Source organism: Oncorhynchus clarkii, chromosome 9 (assembly GCF_045791955.1).
Source record: "Oncorhynchus clarkii lewisi isolate Uvic-CL-2024 chromosome 9, UVic_Ocla_1.0, whole genome shotgun sequence".
Lineage (NCBI taxonomy): Eukaryota > Metazoa > Chordata > Actinopteri > Salmoniformes > Salmonidae > Oncorhynchus > Oncorhynchus clarkii.
In genome coordinates this window covers 63,949,343-63,972,638 of record NC_092155.1, presented here as the reverse complement: position 1 = coordinate 63,972,638, position 23,296 = coordinate 63,949,343, and the positions used below count along the sequence as shown (strand labels likewise).

The following is a 23,296-nucleotide window of genomic DNA, read 5'->3' as shown; positions in this document are numbered from 1 at the left end:
TCCCAAATTATGTTCAAGTTATTTTTTTGCGGTTTTAGATTGACTTTTTTCTCACTCAATTACAATTGTTCATAGTAAAATAATTAAATTGGATGTTCTGAGTTCATGTCAGTGGTTAAATAACTTTAGAATACAATTTTTTTTTTAGGTCCGGAAGAACACTTTTTTGTTGTTGGTGTAATTCCCCTTTTTAATTGTATCTACAGTGGCTTGTGAAAGTATTTTTTGTTCTTATTTTTTTGCCTTACAACCTGGAATTAAAATGTATTCTTTGGGGAGGTTGTATCATTTGATTTAAACAACATGCCTACCACTTTGAAGATGCAAAATGTTTTTTACTGTGAACAACATAAGAAACAGAACTTGATCGTGCATAACTATTCACCCCCCCCAAAGTCAATACTTTGTAGAGCGACCTTTTGCAGCAATTACAGCTGCAAGTCTCTTGGGGTATGTCTCTATAAGCTTGGCACATCTAGCCACTGGGATTTTTGCCCAATCTTCAAGGCAAAACTGCTCCAGCTCCTTCAAGTTGGATGGGTTCCGCTGGTGTACAGCAATCTTCAAAAGTCATACCACAGATTCTCAATTGGATTGAGGTCTGGGCTTTGACTAGGCCATTCCAAGACATTTAAATGTTTCCCCTTAAACCACTCAAGTGTTGCTTTAGCAGTATGCTTAGGGTCATTGTCCCACTGGAAGGTGAACCTCTGTCCCTGTCTCAAATCTCTGGAAGACTGAAACAGGTTTCCCTCAAGAATTTCCCTGTATTTAGCGCCACCCATCATTCCTTCAATTCCGACCAGTTTCCCAGTCCCTGCCAATGGAAAAACATCCCCACAGCATGATGCTGCAACCACCATGCTTCATTGGGGATGGTGTTCTCAGGGTGATGAGAGATGTTGGGTTTGTGCCAGACATAGCATTTTCCTTGATGCCCAAAAAGCTACATTTTAGTCTCATCTGACCAGAGTACCTTCTTCCATATGTTTGGGGAGTCTCCCACATGCCTTTTGGTGAACACCAAATGTGTTTGCTTATTTTTTCTTTAAGCAATGGCTTTTTTCTGGCCACTCTTCTGTAAAGCCCAGCTCTGTGGCGTGTACAGCTTAGTGGTCCTATGGACAGATATTCCAATCTCCGCTGTTTGCAGCTCCTTCAGGGTTATCTCTGTTCTCTTTATTGCCTCTGATTAATGTCCTCCTTGCCTGGTCTGTGAGTTTTTGTGGGCAGCCCTCTCTTGGCAGGTTTGTTGTGATGCCATATTCTTTAAAATAAATTATAATGGATTGAATGGTGCTCTGTGGGATGTTCAAAGTTTTGGATATTTTTTATAACCCAAACCTGATTTGTACTTCTCCACAACTTTGTCCCTGACCTGTTTGGAGAGCTCCTTGATCTTCATGGTGCTCATTGCTTGGTGGTGTAGCAGACTCTGGGGCCTTTCAGAAAAGGTGTGTGTGTGTGTATGTGTGTATACTGTGTGTGTGTGTGTATATATATATATATATATATATATATATATATATACAGACCTCTACATGCTTTCTAAGTAGGAAAACCTGCAAAATCAGCAGTGTATCAAATACTTGTTCTCCCCACTGTGTGTGTGTGTATATATATAATATATATTTTATATTTTATATATTTTATATAATATATATATTATATATATACACACACACACAGTGGGGAGAACAAGTATTTGATACACTGCTGATTTTGCAGGTTTTCCTACTTAGAAAGCATGTAGAGGTCTGTAATTTTTATTATAGGTAGACTTCAACTGTGAGAGACGGAATCTAAAACAAAAATCCAGAAAATCACATTGTATGATTTTTAAGTAGTTAATTTTATTTTATTGCATGACATAAGTATTTGATACATCAGAAAAGCATAACTTAATATTTGGTACAGAAACCTTTGTTTGCAATTACAGAGATCATACGTTTCCTGTAGTTCTTGACCAGGTTTGCACACACTGCAGCAGGGATTTTGGCCCACTCCTCCATACAGACCTTCTCCAGATCCTTCAGGTTTCGGGGCTGTCGCTGGGCAATACGGACTTTCAGCTCCCTCCAAAGATTTTCTATTGGGTTCAGGTCTGGAGACTGGCTAGGCCACTCCAGGACCTTGAGATGCTTCTTACGGAGCCACTCCTTAGTTGCCCTAGCTGTGTGTTTCGGGTCGTTGTCATGCTGGAAGACCCAGTCACGACCCATCTTCAATGCTCTTACTGAGGGAAGGAGGTTGTTGGCCAAGATCTCGCAATACATGGCCCCATCCATCCTCCCCTCAATATGGTGCAGTCGTCCTGTCCCCTTTGCAGAAAAGCAACCCCAAAGAATGATGTTTCCACCTCCATGCTTCACGGTTGGGATGGTGTTCTTGGGGTTGTGCTCATCCTTCTTCTTCCTCCAAACACGGCGAGTGGAGTTTAGACCAAAAAGCTCTATTTTTGTCTCATCAGACCACATGACCTTCTCCCATTCCTCCTCTGGATCATCCAGATGGTCATTGGCAAACTTCAGACGGGCCTGGACATGCGCTGGCTTGAGCAGGGGGACCTTGCGTGCGCTGCAAGATTTTAATCCTTGACGGGGTAGTGTGTTACTCATGGTTTTCTTTGAGACTGTGGTTCCAGCTCTCTTCAGGTCATTGACCAGGTCCTCCCGTGTAGTTCTGGGCTGATCCCTCACCTTCCTCATGATCATTGATGCCCCACAAGGTGAGATCTTGCATGGAGCCCCAGACCGAGGGTGATTGACCGTCATCTTGAACTTCTTCCATATTAATTGCGCCAACAGTTATTGCCTTCTCACCAAGCTGCTTGCCTATTGTCCTGTAGCCCATCACAGCCTTGTGCAGGTCTACAATTTTATCCCTGATGTCCTTACACAGCTCTCTGGGTCTTGGCCATTGTGGAGAGGTTGGAGTCTGTTTGATTGAGTGTGGACAGGTGTCTTTTATACAAGTAACGAGTTCAAACAGGTGCAGTTAATACAGGTAATGAGTGGAGAACAGGAGGGCTTCTTAAAGAAAAACTAACAGGTCTGTGAGAGCCAGAATTCTTACTGGTTGGTAGGTGATCAAATACTTATGTCAATAAAATGCAAATTAATTACTTAAAAATCATACAATTGGATTTTCTGGATTTTTGTTTTAGATTCCGTCTCTCACAGTTGAAGTGTACCTATGATAAAAATTACAGACCTCTACATGCTTTGTAAGTAGGAAAACCTGCAAAATCGGCAGTGTATCAAATACTTGTTCTCCCCACTGTATATCCTGAGATCATGTGACACTTAAATAAAGTCCACCTGTGTGAAATCTAACTCATTATGTGACTTATGAAGGTAATTGATTGCACCAGATCTTATTTAGAGGCTTCATAGCAAAGGGGGTGAATACATGCAGTTGAAGTTTACATACACCAAATACATTTAAACTCAGTTTTTCACAATTCCTGACATAAAAATTCCCAGTCTAGGTCAGATCACCACTTTATTTTAAGAATGTGAAATTATTTATTTCAGCTTTTATTTCTTTCATTCCCAGTGGGTCAGAAGTTTACATACACTCAATTAGTATTTGGTAGCATTGCCTTTAAATTGTTTAACTTGGGTCAAATGTTTTGGGTAGCCTTCCACAAGCTTCCCACAATAAGTTGGGTGAATTTTGGCTCATTCCTCCTGACAGAGCTGGTGTAATTGAGTCAGGTTTGTGGGCCTCCATGCTTGCACATGCTTTTTCAGTTCTGCCCACAAATGTTCTATGGGAATGAGGTCAGGGCTTTCTGATGGCCACTCCAATACCTTGACTTTGTTGTCCTTAAGCCATTTTGCCACAAGTTTGGAAGTATGCTTGGGGTCATTTTCCATTTGGAAGACCCATTTGCGACCAAGCTTTAAATTCCTGACTGATGTCTTGAGATGTTGCTTCAATATATCCACATTATTTTCCTACCTCATGATGCCATCTATTTTGTGAAGTGCACCAGTCCCTCCTGCAGCAAAGCACCCCCACAAGATGATGCTGCGACCCCCATGCTTCACGAATGGGATGGTGTTCTTCGGCTTGCAAGCTTCCCCATTTTTCCTCCAAACATTACGATGGTCATTATGGCCAAACAGTTCTATTTTCGTTTCATCATACCAGAGGACATTTCTCCAAAAAGTACGATCTTTGTCCCCATGTGCAGTTGCAATCCGTAGTCTGGCTTTATTATGGTGGTTTTGGAGCAGTGGCTTCTTCCTTGCTGAGCAGCCTTTCAGGTTATGTCAATATAGGACTTGTTTTACTGTGGATATAAATACTTTTGTACCGGTTTCCTCCAGCATCTTTACAAGGTACTTTGCTGTGGTTCTGGGATTAATTAGCATTTTTCACACCAAAGTACGTTCATCTCTAGGAGAAAGAAAGCGTCTCCTTCCTGAGCGGTATGACGACTGCGTGGTCCCATGGTGTTTATACTTGCATACTATTGTTTGTACAGATGAATTTGGTACTTTCAGGCATTTGGAAATTGCTCCCAAAGATGACCCAGACTTGTGTAGGTCTACAAAAAAAATTCTGAGGTCTTTGTTGATTTCTTTACATGTTCCTATGATGTCAAGCAAAGAGGCACTGAGTTTGAAGGTAAGCCTTAAAATGCATCCAAAGGTACACCTCCAATTGACTCAAATTATGTCAATTAGCCTAGCAGAAGCTTCGAACGCCATGAGATCATTTTCTGGAATTTTCCAAGCTGTTTAAAAGCACAGTTAACTTGGTCTATGTAAACTTCTGAACCCCTGGAGTTGTGATACAATTTCACTTCACCAATTTCGACTATTTTGTGTGTTTTTTTAAATTTATTTTTAATTTAACCTTTTCAATTTCAGGTTGTAATGCAATAAAATAGGAAAAATGGGGATGAATACTTTTGCAAGGCACTGTAGCGAGTGAGGAATGGGCACTTTTAGTGTGCCGGTCTAGTGACGGTTCTGTACAGCTGCCACTCATTTCATGGCAGTTTGCATATAAGAAAAATAATAGATACAAATGACATATTTATTCATGATATACTTCTGCCAGGTAAGCCTACTTTGCAGTTAACATTCAATTGACAAGGTTTTGGGGAAAGTATTTCTGTCAACCCACGAGACAGTAATCACGTCAACTGGCTACACACAGGGATAGACAAATGTGCACACCACACAGACAGACTGGGCTATATTGCTGGAAATGTGCTTGGCATTTTTAAGCCAATAGTGGCTAACCAGGCGTGGGATAATGTTAATGTTGCGTTTGATTAGATAGTAGCTGGGAGCTTGCAGTGTCTGATACCTGTGATATTTGTTTGACAGTTTGCGGAAGAACACGTGAATTGCATGTACTTTCAGAATTGTTTGGTGAGCTACTCAAAGGTGAGCTGGGCTGTGAACTACTGGTAGCTCGCGATCAACCTGTTGGAGACCCCTGCCTTAGACACTGTCGCGCTTGGAAAAACCCAGGATGCTGGCCGTTTCTGAGATACTGGAACCAGCACGCCTGCCACTGACAATCATACCATGCTCAAGGTCGCTTAGGTCACTTTTTTTTGCCCATTCTAACGTTCAATCAAACAGTAACTGAATGCCTCGACGTCTGCCTGCTTTATGTAGCCAGCCACATGACTCACTGTCTTTAGGAGCGAACTATTTTAATGAACTGGCCACTGAGTGTATATGGTGTGACAAGCCCTAAGTAAGCAGCTAAGTAAGTAGAAGGTACAGTACATCTTCTGCCAACAAGCATCCCTCGTGGTGTGACATTATCCTAAGTAGGTCCAGTGGTAACAAACAAGTAATGCGTAGGTTATAATTGTGTAATTACAGTTATCATGTAATGTCTTAGTAATACCTAGTGATTTCTGTATTGTAAAATAAAATTCTACCCAACATTTGACCCTCATTTCCCAGCCACCAACATGCTGCCTGCTGGCTGGTCCTGATTGGCTACCTGCTGGACTTGGCAGACGGGGCAGTTGCCAGGCGACTGGATGCATGCTCTGCACTAGGTGAGTGGAGTGATTACCAGGGTTAAACTTCCACAGACACACTGATGCACTAGCCTGAAACATGTTAGTTTGAAAATGACTATGAGAGGGCAAGACCACACAAACATATGGAACCAGGTTAGTGATGCACACAGCCCAGCCCTCTACTACAGGCACGGGTCATTATAGCTGATGGATCAAAAGGCCTAAAAGGCAACAGTTACTCCTTAAAAGACAGAAAAAGGAGGCATGTATAATGCAGAGAAGTGAATTTACCAATGTATTTACATATTTTACAGAGGTAGAAGCCGATCAGCATACACTCTTAGAAAAATCTACAACCTAAAAAGGTTATTTGGTTGTCTCTATAGGAGAACCCTTTGAAGAACCCTTTTGGTTCCAGGTCGAACCCTTTCTACAGAATTCTACATGGAACCAAAAAGGGTTCTCATATGGGGACAGCCGAAGAATCCTTTTGGAAGTGTAGATACAGTGCCCTCAGAAAGTATTCGCACCTCTTGACATTTTCCACATTTTGTTGTGATACAGCCTGAGTTTTAAATGGATTAAATGATCACTGGTTTACACACAATACCCCGTAATGTCAAAGTGGGATTAGGGATTTAGACATGTTTCAGATTCAACAACAAAGACCAGGGAGGTTTTCCAATGCGTTGCAAAGAAGGGCACCTATTGGTAGAAAAAAAAGTTGAATATTCCTTTGAGCATGAAGTTATTAATTTAACTTTTGATGGTGTATCAATACACCCAGTCACTACAAAGATACAGGCGTCCTTCCTAACTCAGTTACCGGAGAGGAAGGAAACCGGTCAGGGATTTCACCAATGGTGACTTTAAAACAGTTTAACGGCTGTGATAAGAGAACTGAGGATGGATCAACAACATTGTAGTTACTCCACAATACAAACCTAATTGACAGTAAAAAGGAAGCCTGTACAGAATACAAGTTTTCTACAACATGCATCCTGTTTGCAATAAGGCACTAAAGTAAAACTGCAAATAATGTGGCAAAGCATTTAACTTTTTGTCCAGAATGCAACGAGTTTGGGGCAAATCCAAAAACGCATGACTGAGTACCACTCTCCTTATTTTCAAGCATAGTGGTGGCTGCATCATGTTATGGATGGACTTATAATCGTTAAGGACTGGGGAGTTTTTCAGGAGAAAGGCAAAATCTTAAAGGAAAACCTGCTTCAGTCTGCTTCCCACCAGACACTGGGAGATGAATTCACCTTTCAGCCGGACAATAACCTAAAACACAAGACCAAATATACATTGGAGTTTCTTACCAAGAGGACATTGAATGTTCCTGAGTGGCCTTCAAAATCTATGGGATGACTTGAAAATAGCTGTATATACCAATGATCAACAACCAACTTGACAGAGCTGGAAAGAAAATATTGTACAATCCAGGTGTGCAAAGCTCTTAGACTTACCCAGAGTCACAGCTGTAATTGCTGCCAAATGGTGGTTCTAACATGTATTGACTCAGTGCTGTGAATACTTATGTTAATGAGATTTATATATTTAATTTTCAATAAATGTGCAAACATTTCTAAAAACATGTTTTCACTGTCATTATGGAGTGTTGGGTGTAAATGGGTGAGAATGAGTTTTAATCCATTTTGAATTCAGGCTGTAACACATTAAGTTGAGTGGTATGATTATTTTCAGAAGGCACTGTGACAGCAGATAACAACTGGTTTTCCTTCTGAAGACCCCATAAGAAAACCTTCTTAAATGACATGGAGAATTCAAAAGGCACCTAAGTGACAGCAAACCAAACGCAAGTGTACTTGCTGTCACTGCTATCCTGATCTGCTTCTATCTTTGTATGTAGTTCAATAAATTCTTCTCTGCATTGCAATGGCTTCATGCTGTTGAATTCCCTCTGCCGTAGGGCTATTTAAAATACTTGTGTATTATTAGGAAATGGCATAGCTAACGTTTCCATACTCATTGTTCCCGACACAGCACATTCTCAAATGATCACAACATAAAAGTACATACTTTGTACATGACAACCTCCTGTGTGCAGATAGTCACGTCTACACTACCGTGGTCGCCACGGCTGCCTGAAATAGCTCCCAGCAGGTGCACCACAATGCGTCGTCACCCGGACATTTCGGGCTTTGGCTTTGTGTCCCGACAGTATTTTTCTGCATGACTTTGCAGGTGGGTGTTGTTGTACCCCCCCCCCCCCCCCTTTTTTGTGTCAATTGAACAATCACTTTACGATTAAGCATTCTAATTCGGGGAGATCATGCTCCAATTGTCTGTTTTATCCCAATGCTTTGGGCTCTCAGCATATCTGAAATTGCTAAAATTGTTGACCCCTGTGCTGTGGAATTCCATCTCGTTCATTGGAGCTGGGGTCAAAATCACCTCATGCTCGTCGCTCAGTGAAAACATTCTCCCTGCTCAGGGGGGACAAATAGACTGTGGCATTTGGGAATGTTGTTTACAGAGGAAAGTGGCAGGCCTGAAAGGTTGACACTGAAATGTCCACTACAGACAAACACACTCACGCATGCACGCACGTGCACATACTCACACACACTGATAAGTAGGCCGTTGGCATAAACAAGATTAGATAAACTTGTTTTGCCTTATGTAAGAAGGCATTAGCAGTGAACTAGCCTCACAGCAGTAACATGTTAATCTGTGATCTGTGTGACTCGAAGTTATGAAACAAATGTATAACTAGTCACTTCCTGTCTTCTGGTTCAGGTGCTAAACTGGATGATTTTGCAGATTTCACAACCTTTGGGATTGCAACTTCATTGCTCCTGAGGACACATGCCTTAATGGACAACATCCTGTGCATGTGCTATGTCCTGTCTGTGATTGTCCGACTCTGCTTCTTCTCCAGCGGTAAGGAACACCATCAAGCAGAAAAAAAGCATGGTATCCCTTGTGAAATGCTAGGATAATAGCATGATCAATTTCTAGACAGTCTACGAAAACAGCTCTTTGTGTATTTGCCACTCAGAAAAAAAACAAATCTTTGGGTATTTCAGATTCAGAAGTCCTGATGTGGGTTCTGTCTCTCTTTCTGTGGCTCTTCTTCTCTAGGCATCCCCTTCATGTACCGTGGCCTGCCATGTATCTACTCTTCTGCCATCCTTGCCTGTCTCTCCCTGCTGACCGGAGGTAACATGGTGATCCTGCGGGTCACTGCTGTGGCCATGATCCTCTTCATGGTCAACCAGGGATTCTACCCTCACGACAGGGTCCTGGAGTCACAGGCCTGGAAGAAGGTGGTCTACGCTGGAGGTAATACTCAAGACCAGTGTTTCTTAATCCTGGTCCAGGGGACCCAAAGGAGTGCACAATTTGGTTTTTGCCCTAGCACTACACATCTTATTCAACTGATCAAATGTTTGAGTTGATTAGTGGAATCAGGTGTGTAGTGCTAGCCTCAAACAACCTGCCTGAACTCACGAGCTTACATAAATGATTTGCTACATGGATCATTTATGTAAGCTCACAAGATCAGGCTGGTTGTGCGTTGCTAGTGTAGAGCTAGGCCCCCATGACCAGCATTAAGAAACATAACCAGTAGAATAGTGTTGTGGAAATTCAGTACTGAGAGAGATTTGGTCATTTCTTCAAACAATCAAGGAGCATCATAAGACACTCTGGCTTCATCCTGTCGTTATCTGCAGTTGGGTTGTTGTCTTAACCCCACGCTGACTTAGTTTCCCAGATGCAAGGATGCATTTGAGACAATGAGGAATTGTTCTACTCCTAAGCTATCTCTAGTAAAACACATTATTGTCTCTGTAATGCAGTCTTTAACCCATTTGTCAGCTCAAGCCATCTTCAGTGACCATACACCCAGATTAGCTGTAGGGAAGTAGAGTGGAGCCCATGAAAACACAGACACTAGCAGGACACAAATGTCTTACCATTAGTTGAATATCAATTGTTAACCATCAATATCAAATAAACCAGGTAAATATGTCATTTTTCTATCACAAGAGGAAGTACAGAGGAAATAGCTGTTGAAAAATAAAGGCGAAGGCTTGAACTGTTCCGCCTCTGTCCCACCCCCCTGGACGCCTCTTCCCTTGAGCTAAACAGCCATATCACATTCTGCTCATCATGTGTTACGTATCTGCTTCCTTCACATTTCTCACTTTACTCACTGTCAGTCGTGAATGATAATTCTTCAAGTTTTACCGGTGAAACATCCATGCTGCATCTGCATGTCAACCATTAGATCTCAATTAGTTACATGGGAATATGCATTTTAGATATTCTTGAATTATGTACAGTGTTTCGTGATAGAATTTTAAAGCAGGCAGTGCTAAACTGCAGTATTCTTGTGTTTTTGTTTCAATCAAAGCACATGTTATACCTAGTGGCGCATGCTGTGTAGTTTTGACCGCATGTGAGAGAAATGCAATCATTCACACAATCTTCCTAAAATATCAAGACATTTCTCAAGAAATTAGTTGGCTGTTTTTGTCTTACATTAATATTAGCATATTATATTTGGTTATGTAGAATACTAATGAAACATTATGTTATCTAGCAGACATTGATTCAGCTGATCTAACTTTATTAAACAAGCACCATTTACCATTTATTGAAACTCACTCGAGTAGCCTATTCTCTCGGGCAGCTGAACATTCTACACGTGACGGCGGGTCGTTCTTGAATTGCGATGTCATTTAGACATTTTTTTATTTGGGAACATCTTCCCATTTTTTAAAATCAACTAATATGTCAGCTTCATGACTTTAAATAGTTTTGACAATGTTGAACATTGACACCAGTAGGAATAGAAACACCAATGATACATTTTAGGTAAATTAGCATTGTCTTAAATGGAGGCCACAGATGGTCAAATCTAAGGCCATTAAATCTTTAAAAAAATATTGACTTAAGTGATATGATTAATCACAATATGATTTCCCTTCAATTAAATTGAGTAACACCTAGTGACACTTTGGATTTAGGCACACCAAAATGATCAATGGAGTCCTCAAATTTATGACATACTAAAAGGGTGTGATTAGCTAGTAATTTAATATAGACCCCTCCCTAATAACTTTGCCACTTGAGGGAATGCTCAAGGTCCTTGTATGACTGATTTTTCCACACTGCAACACCAATGACCTAAAACCTAGGGAAACATTTGTTAAGAAAAGGTATTTAAATAGTTATTTGTTTTTATTGATCTCTACAATTTTGTTTATTTTCTAGCATTTAAAATAATAGATAAACCTCTCAATCCCCAAAACATGTCACTACAACTCTACCGGGTTACTACTGGGGCAAGCCAATTTGCCTTCCCTAAGTACGTTAAACAATGCATAAACATCAAGTTTTGCAGTATAAATGGCTCACTTTATGTTTTATCATTGATAAAAAAGTTCAATATCAACACAAACTTGAAGGATGTGTGGCAATTTGTCGTTTTTAAAGAGTTTTTCATGGTTGCAAAGGCAAGGGAGCAAATGCCACCATAATTCAAGAACAACTCAGGCGATAGGCTAACCATGTTTGACAATGACAACATGCCCGGTCAATTCAAGTGATCAGTCTTCCGCAAATAGGTTACAATGTGTGTGGGCACTAAATTCGATTGTTGTTTATAGTTACAACAACTTGCCGAAGTTTGTACACCAGACCAAGATATCCGATCGTGTGAGAACAGAAAAGAGGGGCAAGTGGCAGCAGGAGCAGCATCTATGGAAACGTTTTTGCGTAGTCTAGAGAAGGCTGGGTTGTTTACCTATCAGGAAGACGTGTCCAGAGAATTCAGCCAAGCAGCCACTCCATTAAAATAAAGCCTGGGAAACACTTCTGTGAAACATCCAATGTAACATTTTAGTTTAAAGAGGTGTTAAAACAAATGTATGTTTGGTCCTGTAAAATCTATTGGGATGTTGATACCGGGTACTTTACACATGTGAGCAGTAAATAGTCTCTTTCAGAATAAGAGTTCATACTTAAATCTCAAATGAAAGTTTATGAAGTTTATTCATGTTTCAGATCACAAAAATCCAGCAATGAGAAAGGTAGGTTATTCGTTTAGCTAGGCTATTCATCACATTTTTCTGTTTTGTTTTGCAGGAGTTGTCATGGTGTTCTGTTCCTCTTTCCCTCCGGCATGTGTGTACTACCTGTTGTGGTCTGTGTCCTACATTTTGTTCCCAACAACACTATGGAGCTGCAAAGTGTAGTAGGCATTAAAGGCCTTGCTACAAATTCACACTTGCACATGGCTTGTCAACGGGCTGTCCAGTGGGGTTAACTAAAGCGCCCAGACTGCTGCTGCCTACAGCGGATCGAAACAGGACGTAAGAGGAAGTTGTAATGTTTTTGTAAGATTGAACTGCCTTCTTCATCATGAACACTTGATGGATAATGTACTGTACCTTAGCCATTTTGTTTTTGAATAAGATAGGGTTTGGGTATCTGTAGCTATTATGTTTGTACAATACAACTGCAGAGTCGTACTGTACTGCCTAGTGTGTGTGTGTGTGTGTACTGTATCATCCTTATACACAAATTGTGCTTGAGGTTACTACAACAATAATACAAAAAAGTATTTTCAGTCATTAATAAAGTCATTGAGTAGCAGTTTTTACTGTAAAGAATAAGAAAATGTCAACAGTTTTTGCATTAAAAAAAACATGGCACCCCCCCTTTTTTTCTGAACATAGATTCAAACTACATTCAAACATATGGCATGCTCTCAATTTGTAATACAAAAAAAAGTTTCATTATATTGCAGATACAAACGAAGTCCATTAAATCATGTTTTTTTAATTATGGAAGACACTACCATCTCGAGATCTTATGTTCTACTGTACTTAAAATAACTACCAAAGTGATTGTACATAAGAATTGTGTGGATATGGGATTGTTGAGAAATATTGTTTTTTTTATTTTCCCATCAACTGCATTCTTTAATTGGAATAGTATTTTTTTCTTCTTTAAATTGTTCTAGCCATTTTCAGACAAGATTAGTTTGCTTTTATTGCTAGCAAAATGTAACCGTGCTTTAATTTAAGAGTGTTTACGTTCCCACCAGATATACAGTGCCCTCTGTAATTATTGGGACAATTAAGCATTTTTTCTTCTTTTGGCTCTATACTTGGTTTGGATTTGAACTCAAACAATGACTGAGGTTAAAGTGCAGACTGTCAGCTTTAATGTGAAGGTATTTCATCCATACTGGGTGAACTGTTTAGAAATGACATCACTTTTTCAACAACAAAAACAAAAAATTCCTGTGTGTAGTAAAACATTACATTTTTGGTCCCATATTTTGTAGCACGCAATAATTACATCAAGCTTTTGACTCTAAAAAATGTTGGATGCCTTTGATGTTTTGTTTTGGTTGTTTCATATGGTTTTGTGCCCAATAGAAATGAATGGTTCATGATGTATTGTGTCATTGGAGTCACTTTTCCTGTGAATAGAAATGTTTCTAAGCACTTGGTAGAACACGTTGTAGCACAGAATCCTGAATGAGTCGTGAATAAAAATGATTACCGCCCCTGTTATTGTAATGGTGAAAGGTTAGCATGTCTTGTGGGGTCTGATACTTTTTCACTCATTATTCATGGTTCATTTGGGATTATCTGTAATCGCGGTAGCATCCACATTGATATAGAAGTGTTTAGAAACATATTATTTTCAATAAAAGTCAAACAAATTACACAATACATTATTTACCATTCATTTCTATTGGGAAGAAAATAATCTGAACACAACTAATAACAAAGAGCAAATGCATCCAACAAAGTTGTAGAGTCACAAGCTTGACGTAGTCATGGTGTGCTATGAATATGGGACCAAATAGTACTTTTTACTACTTTAATACACACGTGAATTTGTCCCTCTCATTTTAGGGGAGCAATGTACAAAAAGTCCTGTCATTTCTAAACGGTGGACCTGCTATGGATTAAATACCCTCAAGTTAAAGCTGAGGGTCTGCACTTTAACCTCAAAGTCATAGTTTGATTTCAAATCCAAACTTTTGGAGTATAGAGTCAATAGAAGAAAATGCTTCACTGTTCCAATAATTACAGAAGGCACTGTATATTAAAATGATCATAGGCTAGCTTTGGTGAATACAATCATGGGCATTCATATAAAATGACTGGGTTCTCAGTTCTCTTATTAAATGCCCACAGCAGTATAAATCCACTTTTTTCTAGCTGAAAAACGATGGCCAGAGTTTACCCATGAAGTTTGACAATGATTTAAGTCCAAGTATATTTGGGCTTGAAGTGACATCTGAACTGCCCACTTTTCCCAAATCCGTGTGAATGCGGTGTCTTTTCCTATGACGTACACATTATTTTCAGCCTCCGTTTTGTTTCAGGGCTGGGTTTTATTTTAATGTTACCACCAGCATGACTTTGTTTATGATTTAGAAACCGCTGCAAAAGTTATTCATCTTGGACCATGTTGAGCCAAACAATCCTCTGTCCACTTGACTGCCTGAACCATGGAGCATATTAAAATACTTGTTTTTATTTTACCATAAAATTATCATAAGCCATTGGATAATTTTGTCGATTTTCGCTGTATTATATATATATATATATATATTATACATGTGGTATATTGCGTGATATGTTAGCATTTCGCAAACCCGCTACCACTGTCACCCCAAGATGAACGGTTTTGCTTCACTACACGCTCCACTGCTTTGATTGGTGTAATGTTGGCAAGAAACCACAAATGTCTATACAGATAATGAAAATGGACCCGCAAAAAAATTATTTTAGGAACTTCTAGACGAATTGGTTGTTTAGCCACAAAACCGCCGCGTGCGCAACTATGGGGTATAATAGACGGGGTTAGCTTAGATTGTTGACAACAAAACTATATTTCATCTCCAATGTTTATTGAAAACAAATACATTTGCACAATGAACACGTGTCTCTCATACATCCTTGTTGGTTAGCTAACAAGCGACTTTTAGCCAAATTAGCATGATATGAAATCAGTCGAAACACTTCAAAACAAGGCACGGTATCAAGAACAAAAAACTAGCTGAAACGAGCCATTTACGATTCCCCACACATGGTAGTCTCATTGATGCTAGCTATCTGCCCATCCAGAATCACGACACACGGACTTCTGCCCCATTGAAGCGTGCATTGTTGTCGCGACGTCAGTTAACCCATCTAAAGTTACATGTAATGTGTGGCGTGTCATTTCCCTTCCACTGTGAGAACCATGAGCACGGACAGACTTGGTTTTGCAGTGCCGCAGCTGAAACCTGCCAGCAGCCTACCTACCTACCTATGTAGACAAACGCATATCACCTATCTTTCAATAGTTATCCATATTTAACGGAGCTTCACCTTATTCATTCGAACTATTTCAATGGCGGATTCGCAGACGCAATTTATGGCCGATCCCAAAACTTGAGATAACACATGGCGAAGTCAAAGATAAGCCAGTGGTTTCCATCTGTGGCACAATTGTGCCTAAACCAATGCTTATGACAAATCTAGCTGGCTACTCTTTTGAATAAGGTGTAGTAAAAAACACGAGGTTAAAAAGACACAGCTGTCAGTGTCCTTATTCGTTGATGTTTATCAACTCCACATACAGTCCCACCCTCAATTTGCGAATATGTATCCTTCGTCATTCTTTGGTGGTCGACCCTAAATGTGCATTTCCTCTTTGTATCCTTCGTCATTCTTCGGTGGTCGACCCTAAATGTGCATTTCCTCTTTAGGATGGGAAATTTCGTTGAAATACTGGCGGAAACTTCCTCTGGGGGGGCTCCTTTAAAGCAGGGGTTCCCAAACCTTTTCACTCAGGCCCCCCTTCCAGCATTGGGGAACACCCTGCGCCCTGTATATTTCTATGGGCACAAGCACTATTCATGACAAACTGTTCACACAACTCTTGTTGGCAGAGAGAATGACATGTCTATGAATTCATGTGATATTTGAAAGATTCAAACATTACAACAAAATATATGGACAAAGAAAAACGTTAGCTGACATGGGCTAGTTGATCTGGACATTCCCGACAAGTTATAAATAGCTCACTAAGCAAGGTATTCAATGACACATGAAAACTGATGATGCATTTCGACATTTCACCTTGTGCATTCTACTAATACTCTTGAAAGTTGTAAGTTGAAAGCCTGACTGCGTTCCCCCTTGTGTGAGCCTCACAGTTTGGGAACCACTGCTTTAAAGGCCCAGTGCAGTAAAAAACATGAATTTCCTGTGTGATATATGTCCACACTACAAGGTTGGAATAATACAGTGAAATTGTGAAAATGATAATCGCCTTTTAGTGTGAGAGCTGTTTGAAAAGAGCCTGTTTTGGTGGGATGGAGTTTTGGCCTGCCTGGTGATGCACTAAATTAGTTAATTGACCAATAAGAAAGAGTTCCAATTCTCTCTGCCAATAACAGCTAGTTTCCCTCTCCCCACTCTGACAGTCCTTTTAATTTGACTTACACATGACATTGTGGTCAGTTTGCGCACCTCTGCTTCTGTTTTAGAAGGCTTTACATCATTTAAAAAATGCTTTACCATCCCAATGCTTTTATTAACCTAAGGTACAGTGAATAGTTAAACATTTTTTTTTGGTTCAGTTGATAACCTGTACCCTTTCACACTATAGTGCCAGCCTGAACCATTCTGTGCTGGCTTAGATGTATTCCTTTCCCGTTGTCATTTCCACTACGATTTCAACAACTATAGTGGGTGTGTAACCAGTCCTGCACAGATCATCTTGGCTTGGTTCGGCTCACCTCAGCTCAGTAGTGTGAAAAAGCTTTGCGGTTACTTTTAAGCGTGAGTCATGAGGACAAAATGTTGTCCGGAATATTCCTGTTCTTGATCCATTTCCGCATGCCTCGGTGTGTTATTCTGAAAATGGTGGTTTGTACCTCTCTTTAGAATTTTAGATATGAGTGTGCGATGGAGACAATGTGATGATGGGTTTGTTTTGAATTGGCTTAAGAGACAATAGCAACAGGACAGTAAAACTATAAATGTCACCTCCACGCCATCCAAACGGCTTGTTTGTTGGCATCGCGGTCAATGATAAGCAATGTTATGAAAATCAACAGTGTTGAGTGTGTGCAGTACACTTTTACATATCGTGATCACAGTGACTTCAAGACAGTCTCATTGTGGGCATTAACTGTATGGCTACAATATTACATGTCTCATTACTAATGTTAAAGGCACAGGAGTGATCCTCACCAAATTATAAACTAGTAAAACATCTTATGAAGATCTCCATTTTAAATTCTGTAAATGTTTTGACAATTAAAGTGGTGATATAATGACTTGCCTGGTTTCATGACACTGGGGACAATATGACATCAAGAACACTATTCTTACATTTGTACAAATTCTTAAAATATGTTTCCTTGTGATGGCCTAAAAATTTGAGTAGACAATAACAATATAGTGGCAGATCTTTTTTTCCTGACATCCATTTATGTGCTAAAAGGGACACATTCAAATATGCAATCTTACAATAAGGCTTTGTTGCATCCTCCATACAATACTTCCACACCCTCATGCAGCCTCATTATGTCAACCCATTTACAGCATTTGATTTCAGCATCATAAAATAATCTCTCTGAAAGTTTATAACACATTTGATACCACAGTACAGTACACATCAACCTAAAATCAACTACAGCCATGCTTTGTCATGGACTCACCCCTTGCTTCTAGCTTCTTCATTCATGAATGTGATGCCTTGGACTATATATTTAGGGCAGCACACCTGCCCTCTTGATGTAGTCAGTGATGTCCATGTCCTCTGGGATGTAGATATCTTTAGTGCCAGCAAGGTATGTGTAAGACCCCAGAAGCTTGATGATGGCGGAGAACACAGGCCGGTCCTTGAAGCTCCACATCCAGCAGTACTTCATCAGATCATACCTGGAGAGAGAGAGAGACCGGTGAATAGAATAGAATGAGAGAGCGTAATTAGATTAAATATCAGCTACAACATGGAGGCATTACACAGCTAATAATGGGCTTTACATTGGCTATGGCATAATTACATGTATATTCTTATGGCTTAATGTGAATATTATAGACAGAATGTTTTTGGCCAGGGACGGGCACAGACTTACAAGGGTCCCCCACAGTTGTCTGGCCTCTTCATCCTGTATGATTTCTGTAGGTGGAGGAACACACGCTCCGGCTCCAGATCAGGGTAGGGGGGAGAGCCTGAGGGAGCGATATGAAAAACAAATTAAATATTGACGACTACTGAAACAAAAACAAACAAAAAACCTAATTGAAAATATTGTTGTCTTATTGTAGAGGTAGGCCTACATCTCCAAATTACTTGAATCAGATATCAGCAAAGTAACAGTTACCCAATGTGATCAATTCATACAGAAAGATTCCAAAAGACCATCTGAGGGGGAGAGAACACAAGTTATCAAGCATGTTGAGATGTTACAAAAAAACAACTGAAAGTCATGTAGAAATATTATGTCAGAACGTTAATAAAATCAAACAAACATTTGGTTAATGTACACTCTACACTATGGGCCAGATTCCCAAGCACAGGTTAAGTTTAGTCCTGGGCTTAATCTGTGTCCGGGAAAGGGGCCTAAATGACCTAAAACTCACACATCACTCCTGTCAGTGGTTGGGTGCTTCATCATCCTCTCTGGAGCCTGCCATTTGAGAGGGACCTCAGCTGTTCTCCGATTGGCCAGTTTGTCATTCTGGCACATGTGATAGGCCAGTTTGTCAGTCTGGTGCTGGCGGATCTCGAAGGCCAGGTCCAATCCAGATACCCTCACAGAGAACCCTGGACCAATCAGGATGTTCTGTGCAGCAACATTACCATGTACAAGCCTGTGCTCTGACAACAGATAGTCCTGAAAGAAGATTGTAGAAAAAAATAGATCGTAATAATAATGATGTGCTTGAATGCAGAAACCTGGATATAATTGATGTGATACTTTAAATTGCTTGGATTACATGCTCAAAGTCGTTGTATTCTAGCAACTGACTGCAGTACCAATATTATCCATGAGGTGTCGTTTATTGACGATGAAACTGTTGTAAATCACATTGGTATCCTATATGCACCTAGGACATTACACTGTATTCACTGCAAAGAGCTTGTTGTGGTACTGTATTTTGGCCTTCCATTGGATATTAGATCTCTCCAAATGCTACATAAAATCACTTACCAGGCCTGCTGCCACCTGCTTTGCCACCAAAAACACTGATCTCTCTGAAAAGTGTTGCAGTGGATCCAAGGGCTCCGAATCACTCTGGAGAACAGGGAAATTAATTATTATTCAGTCAACTCAGGGGGATGCTCAGTATTCAATTTCTGAAATTAAAGTGACCAATTATTTATCTGTAGACCATTCAATTAATGACTTCAATTTGAATTAAATGTAACTGAAAAATGGAATAATGAATTCTTATCATATTGGGAATAGAAATACAGTATTATTCATATTCAACATGCTTGATTCGTGAGGGCTCTGGTGAGTATGATTTCCAATGTATTTGTTACAGCAAATAAACCTGAACTTAAAGTCCCACCCATTGTTGTCTTACATTTCTCAGGGTCCAGAGGTAGTGCAGAAGGTTGCCAGGACTACAGGCCTCCAGTACCAGGTACATAGGTAGTCTCTGTGTCTGACAGTACAGCATCCGGACCAGGTTCTGGTGTTTACACACGGTACCATGGAAAAGGATCCAGTCAACAAACTTCTTTGCCTCAGGCTGATTTATGCCTCCTGAAAGGAGATTTTTTATTTATTTTTTTACATTTATTCAACTAGGCAAGTCAGTTAAGAACAAATTCTTATTTACAATAATGGCCTACCCTGGCCAAACTCTAACCCGGACGACCCTGGGCCAATTGTGCGCCACCCTATGGGACTTCCAATCACGGCCGGTTGTGATATAGCCTGGAATCAAACCAGGGTCTGTAGTGATGCCTTTAGTACTGAGATGCAGTGCCTTAGACCACTGCACCACTTGGACCAAAGTTTTTAACTTCTTAAAGAAGGAACAAAATCATAAAAATCCTAATCCATTGCAGTGGGATCCTCTAGGAGTAAAATGTAAAAATTCTGTATGTTTTTACCTGCGAGGTACACACAACTCTCCCATAACTCAAACTTGCTTGGTTCAATATCTCCAAAAACATGCAGCAATGTCCCACACACAGCCTGTATAAAACTGTACAAGCATATACCTCGGAGTGTCTTGACCACTACAGCACTGAGTATATCCTTTCTTCTTATTGTGCCTCTGCAGATAGGACCATAGTGGCCAGTCTGCCAGAACTCCAGCCCCTCCAGAGTACATTCTCCTGGGATCTCCCACAGACTCACTGGGCTACTGGACACGCACTCCTGACCTGCTGGACGCAACGCAGTACTGTGCTAAACATTTGTGATGACATGCATTTGAATTGCAACTTGAAGTTGTTTCTTGAGGTTGATGTTTTAATGTTTTTACAATGTCCTGTGCCTTGCTTGGCAGTAGAGGGCTCATGTTAGTCATGGTTCAGAGTGTGCATACTGATGCAGTGTTGGTATGAACAGGAACAGATTTCATTAACAATTATTTTTACATCATAATTCACTGTGGTGAATTCACTAGACAATATTACAGATCTAACACAGGTTGATATTTCCAATAGGTTTAAGTTTACCACGATTGGTGTAATGGGCAGGGATGGAGGTCCTCTCTGGTGCTGCTCTTCTTCTATGGAAGAGACTGCACAGTATGCTGGTCACAACAACCACTGTGCTGAGAGCCAGGAGAGTGGGGATAATGATCACAGCTAATGTGCCTGATCCTTCCTCATCTGAATACATACACACAGTTCAGAAGGTATGAGGGGAACACAACACAATCACTGTAACTGGTGCAGTCAGACAGACAACTGGTGCGTTAAACTTGGCTCTTGTTGCACATCTAATATTTTATCTGAGCTGGTGTTGATGAGAGACTGTTGTAGTTTACACATGGGAACATAAAAGACTTACAGCACAGAGGGTCTGAGGTGTTGTTGCATGGAGACGCCTGCACATCCATAGATTACAGGTGGTTCTTACCATTTCTCACATCTTCAGGAAGAGAGATTGATCCAACATAAGGCCTATGAATGGAAGAATATAATCAACATAGTATTATTTTGGTCTATAAACACTTTTATGATGGGAGCATCCATTCAGAGCCAGTCAGGTAAAAGCTATAATGGTTGACCAGCAAAAAAATCATAATAATGCTAGTAATATACAATAATTGCACCACATCAATACAGAATGATAAATCAGGTGTAGTTAGTTGACTTTAACATTTCAACAACAGGAAGAACTGCTGTAGTCATTTTGCAATGGCTAGACCAGTGGTTCCCAACCTTTCTCCGTTACTGTACAACCAACGGAATATTGCTCTGCCCGGAGTACCCCTTCATGTTAATTTTACCAGTAGGCCGATGCTCTCATGAGTCTTCTCAAGTACCCCCGTGGATAGGCCAAGTACTCCTACAGTCGGTGTCCTACCCCTGGTTGGGAACTACTGGCATAGACCACATAACAAACTAACACTCTAATTTTCAACTCACGTAAAATATCGTAAGCACATGCAGATGTGGATAAAGTCAACACCGGGCCATCGTGCCAATTACCAATATGCCTACTAATTGGTCTTCCAAGCAAGACAGAGAACTGTAAGAACAGCGTGTCCTTACAGATACCAAATGAAACTGAAGTTATGGACGCCGGCAACTTACCAGGGAGATATCAAAGAAATGTGTCTCCATATGCCTACCTGTAATATTTGAGTGAGCTCTCGTGACAACAGCTTTTAGAAAATACACACTTTTCTAACGTCGAATGCCCTCTGCTCTGGCTGAGCGGCTATAGCCATGAAGGTGACCGCGGTAAGTTGACTGACTGTTAATTATTAACACGAGGACATTTTGTGACTAACTATTTATTTAACTACTGAGATAATATTGAGTAAACGTGATGTTATATTTGTCTAGTACGCCTTTTCTGCTTTTCGTATGTGTCCTCCATTCACAGGTGTCCCCATCATAGACTTTGATAGTATCTATCATGTCGTTTGTGAGAGCATGGATAGCACGATTGAGGCCATCTCCATAGTGGTGGCGTGGAGTCCCATGCCGAAAAAATGTGAACATTTTCAAATACTTGTGAATATAAATTATTTGCCAAATATATTTTCATACAAATGTATGTATTCCAAATACTGTACATTTACAAATGTATGTCACGCATTTAAATACATTTCAAAATGTTTTATTTTTGGGGGATATATTTATTAACATGTATCCTAATTCCCAAAATATTTTTTCCGTATGGGGTCTACCGTTTCCGGAAGCGATATCACCATTAATTTTGTGGACTCGGTTCATTCAAACATCGTTTTAAGCTTTGTTTTACTATTGACAGTTACAGCAGATTTTTGGGGGATTGGTTGTCGATTTGCTTTACTTAAATATTAGTGATGGGCATTCCGGGTCTTTTCAGTGAGCCGGCTCGTTCGGCTCAGCTCACCAAAAAGAGCTCTATTGGCTCCCAAAAGACTCTTTAGAAAATGTTTTGTATTTTTTCAAATCTTTCAATTTGCGATAGTTTGACTATGATTGGTTTTAAAACAATTCTTATTAAATGAAATCATACTCTATCTTAACCACAATGTATTTAAAAATGGGTTGGTTTGTTATGAAAAATAATGCTATTAAACATTTGTATTTAAAGTATAACTTTTTAATGTATATAAACAAAGTGCATATAAATCGAATAATTAAAAACAAATACAATCTGAATAATAGAATATTGCACCTTATCAAAGAAAAATAAATAACAATGTGCAAAACTGCAGCATCCCACTTAAAACATTCAACTGGTTCCTTTTTTCTCTCCTTTATTGCCATGTTTATAACCAACAGCACACAGCAATGCTGACCATATTTTTCTTTTGAGAGAATTGCATTCAGAAACGCAAGGTGCCTTACTTTCGAGGGGCCGATGCGGTTTCTTATCTCAGTAATTATTTGTCCCGTTTTCGAGAAGACCCTCTGAGGGAACGGATGTGGCCACTATGCAGAGTCTCCCTGTCATGACTTTAGTAAGTCATGGGTAGACAGAGGCCTTGTTCTTCCACCAGCTCAGAGGATCTGCAGATCTTTGGAGGGGCTCCTCCAAATAGGATCGGATCTCCATTATGGCATATGCTGAGGGATTCCTTCGTGCTGCATCCCCAG

At 40.1% G+C, this 23,296-nt stretch overlaps 2 protein-coding genes across 7 annotated transcripts in view; one reads left to right on the top strand and one right to left on the bottom strand.

Moving 5' to 3' along the window:
- LOC139416727 (transmembrane protein 269-like) overlaps positions 1-14,570 on the top strand; it is a 29,225-nt gene extending 14,655 nt beyond the window's left edge. For 2 of the 4 annotated variants that reach the window (XM_071165728.1, XM_071165730.1), the window contains 4 exons: positions 5,943-6,040; positions 8,771-8,914; positions 9,116-9,316; positions 12,128-13,585. In XM_071165728.1, coding sequence (XP_071021829.1) covers positions 5,943-6,040; positions 8,771-8,914; positions 9,116-9,316; positions 12,128-12,237 — 553 coding nt within the window. In that variant the 3' untranslated portion in view covers positions 12,238-13,585. Of the gene's footprint in view, positions 1-5,942; positions 6,041-8,770; positions 8,915-9,115; positions 9,317-12,127; positions 13,586-14,021 lie in introns of those variants that run through there. The other 2 variants (XR_011635120.1, XM_071165729.1) reach the window with 2 other exon arrangements.
- A 329-nt stretch (positions 14,571-14,899) lies between these two features.
- On the bottom strand, positions 14,900-21,956 carry LOC139416726 (tyrosine-protein kinase STYK1). 3 transcript variants are annotated; one of them, XM_071165727.1, is made up of 10 exons: positions 21,835-21,956; positions 21,048-21,160; positions 20,711-20,866; positions 20,249-20,413; positions 19,603-19,784; positions 19,224-19,307; positions 18,652-18,905; positions 18,393-18,433; positions 18,144-18,240; positions 14,900-17,946 (listed from the first exon to the last, which is right to left on the bottom strand). In XM_071165727.1, exons 2-10 carry the CDS (start codon positions 21,094-21,096, stop codon positions 17,775-17,777), a joined length of 1,200 nt encoding a protein of 399 aa, XP_071021828.1. In that variant the 5' UTR covers positions 21,097-21,160; positions 21,835-21,956; the 3' UTR covers positions 14,900-17,774. The 3 variants fall into 3 exon arrangements, with proteins under 3 accessions (XP_071021828.1, XP_071021826.1, XP_071021827.1); XM_071165725.1 differs by having other exon boundaries at positions 17,474-17,946; positions 20,249-20,416; positions 21,835-21,942; XM_071165726.1 differs by having other exon boundaries at positions 17,474-17,946; positions 20,249-20,416; positions 21,797-21,931.
- Between the last annotated feature and the right edge of the window lie 1,340 nt (positions 21,957-23,296).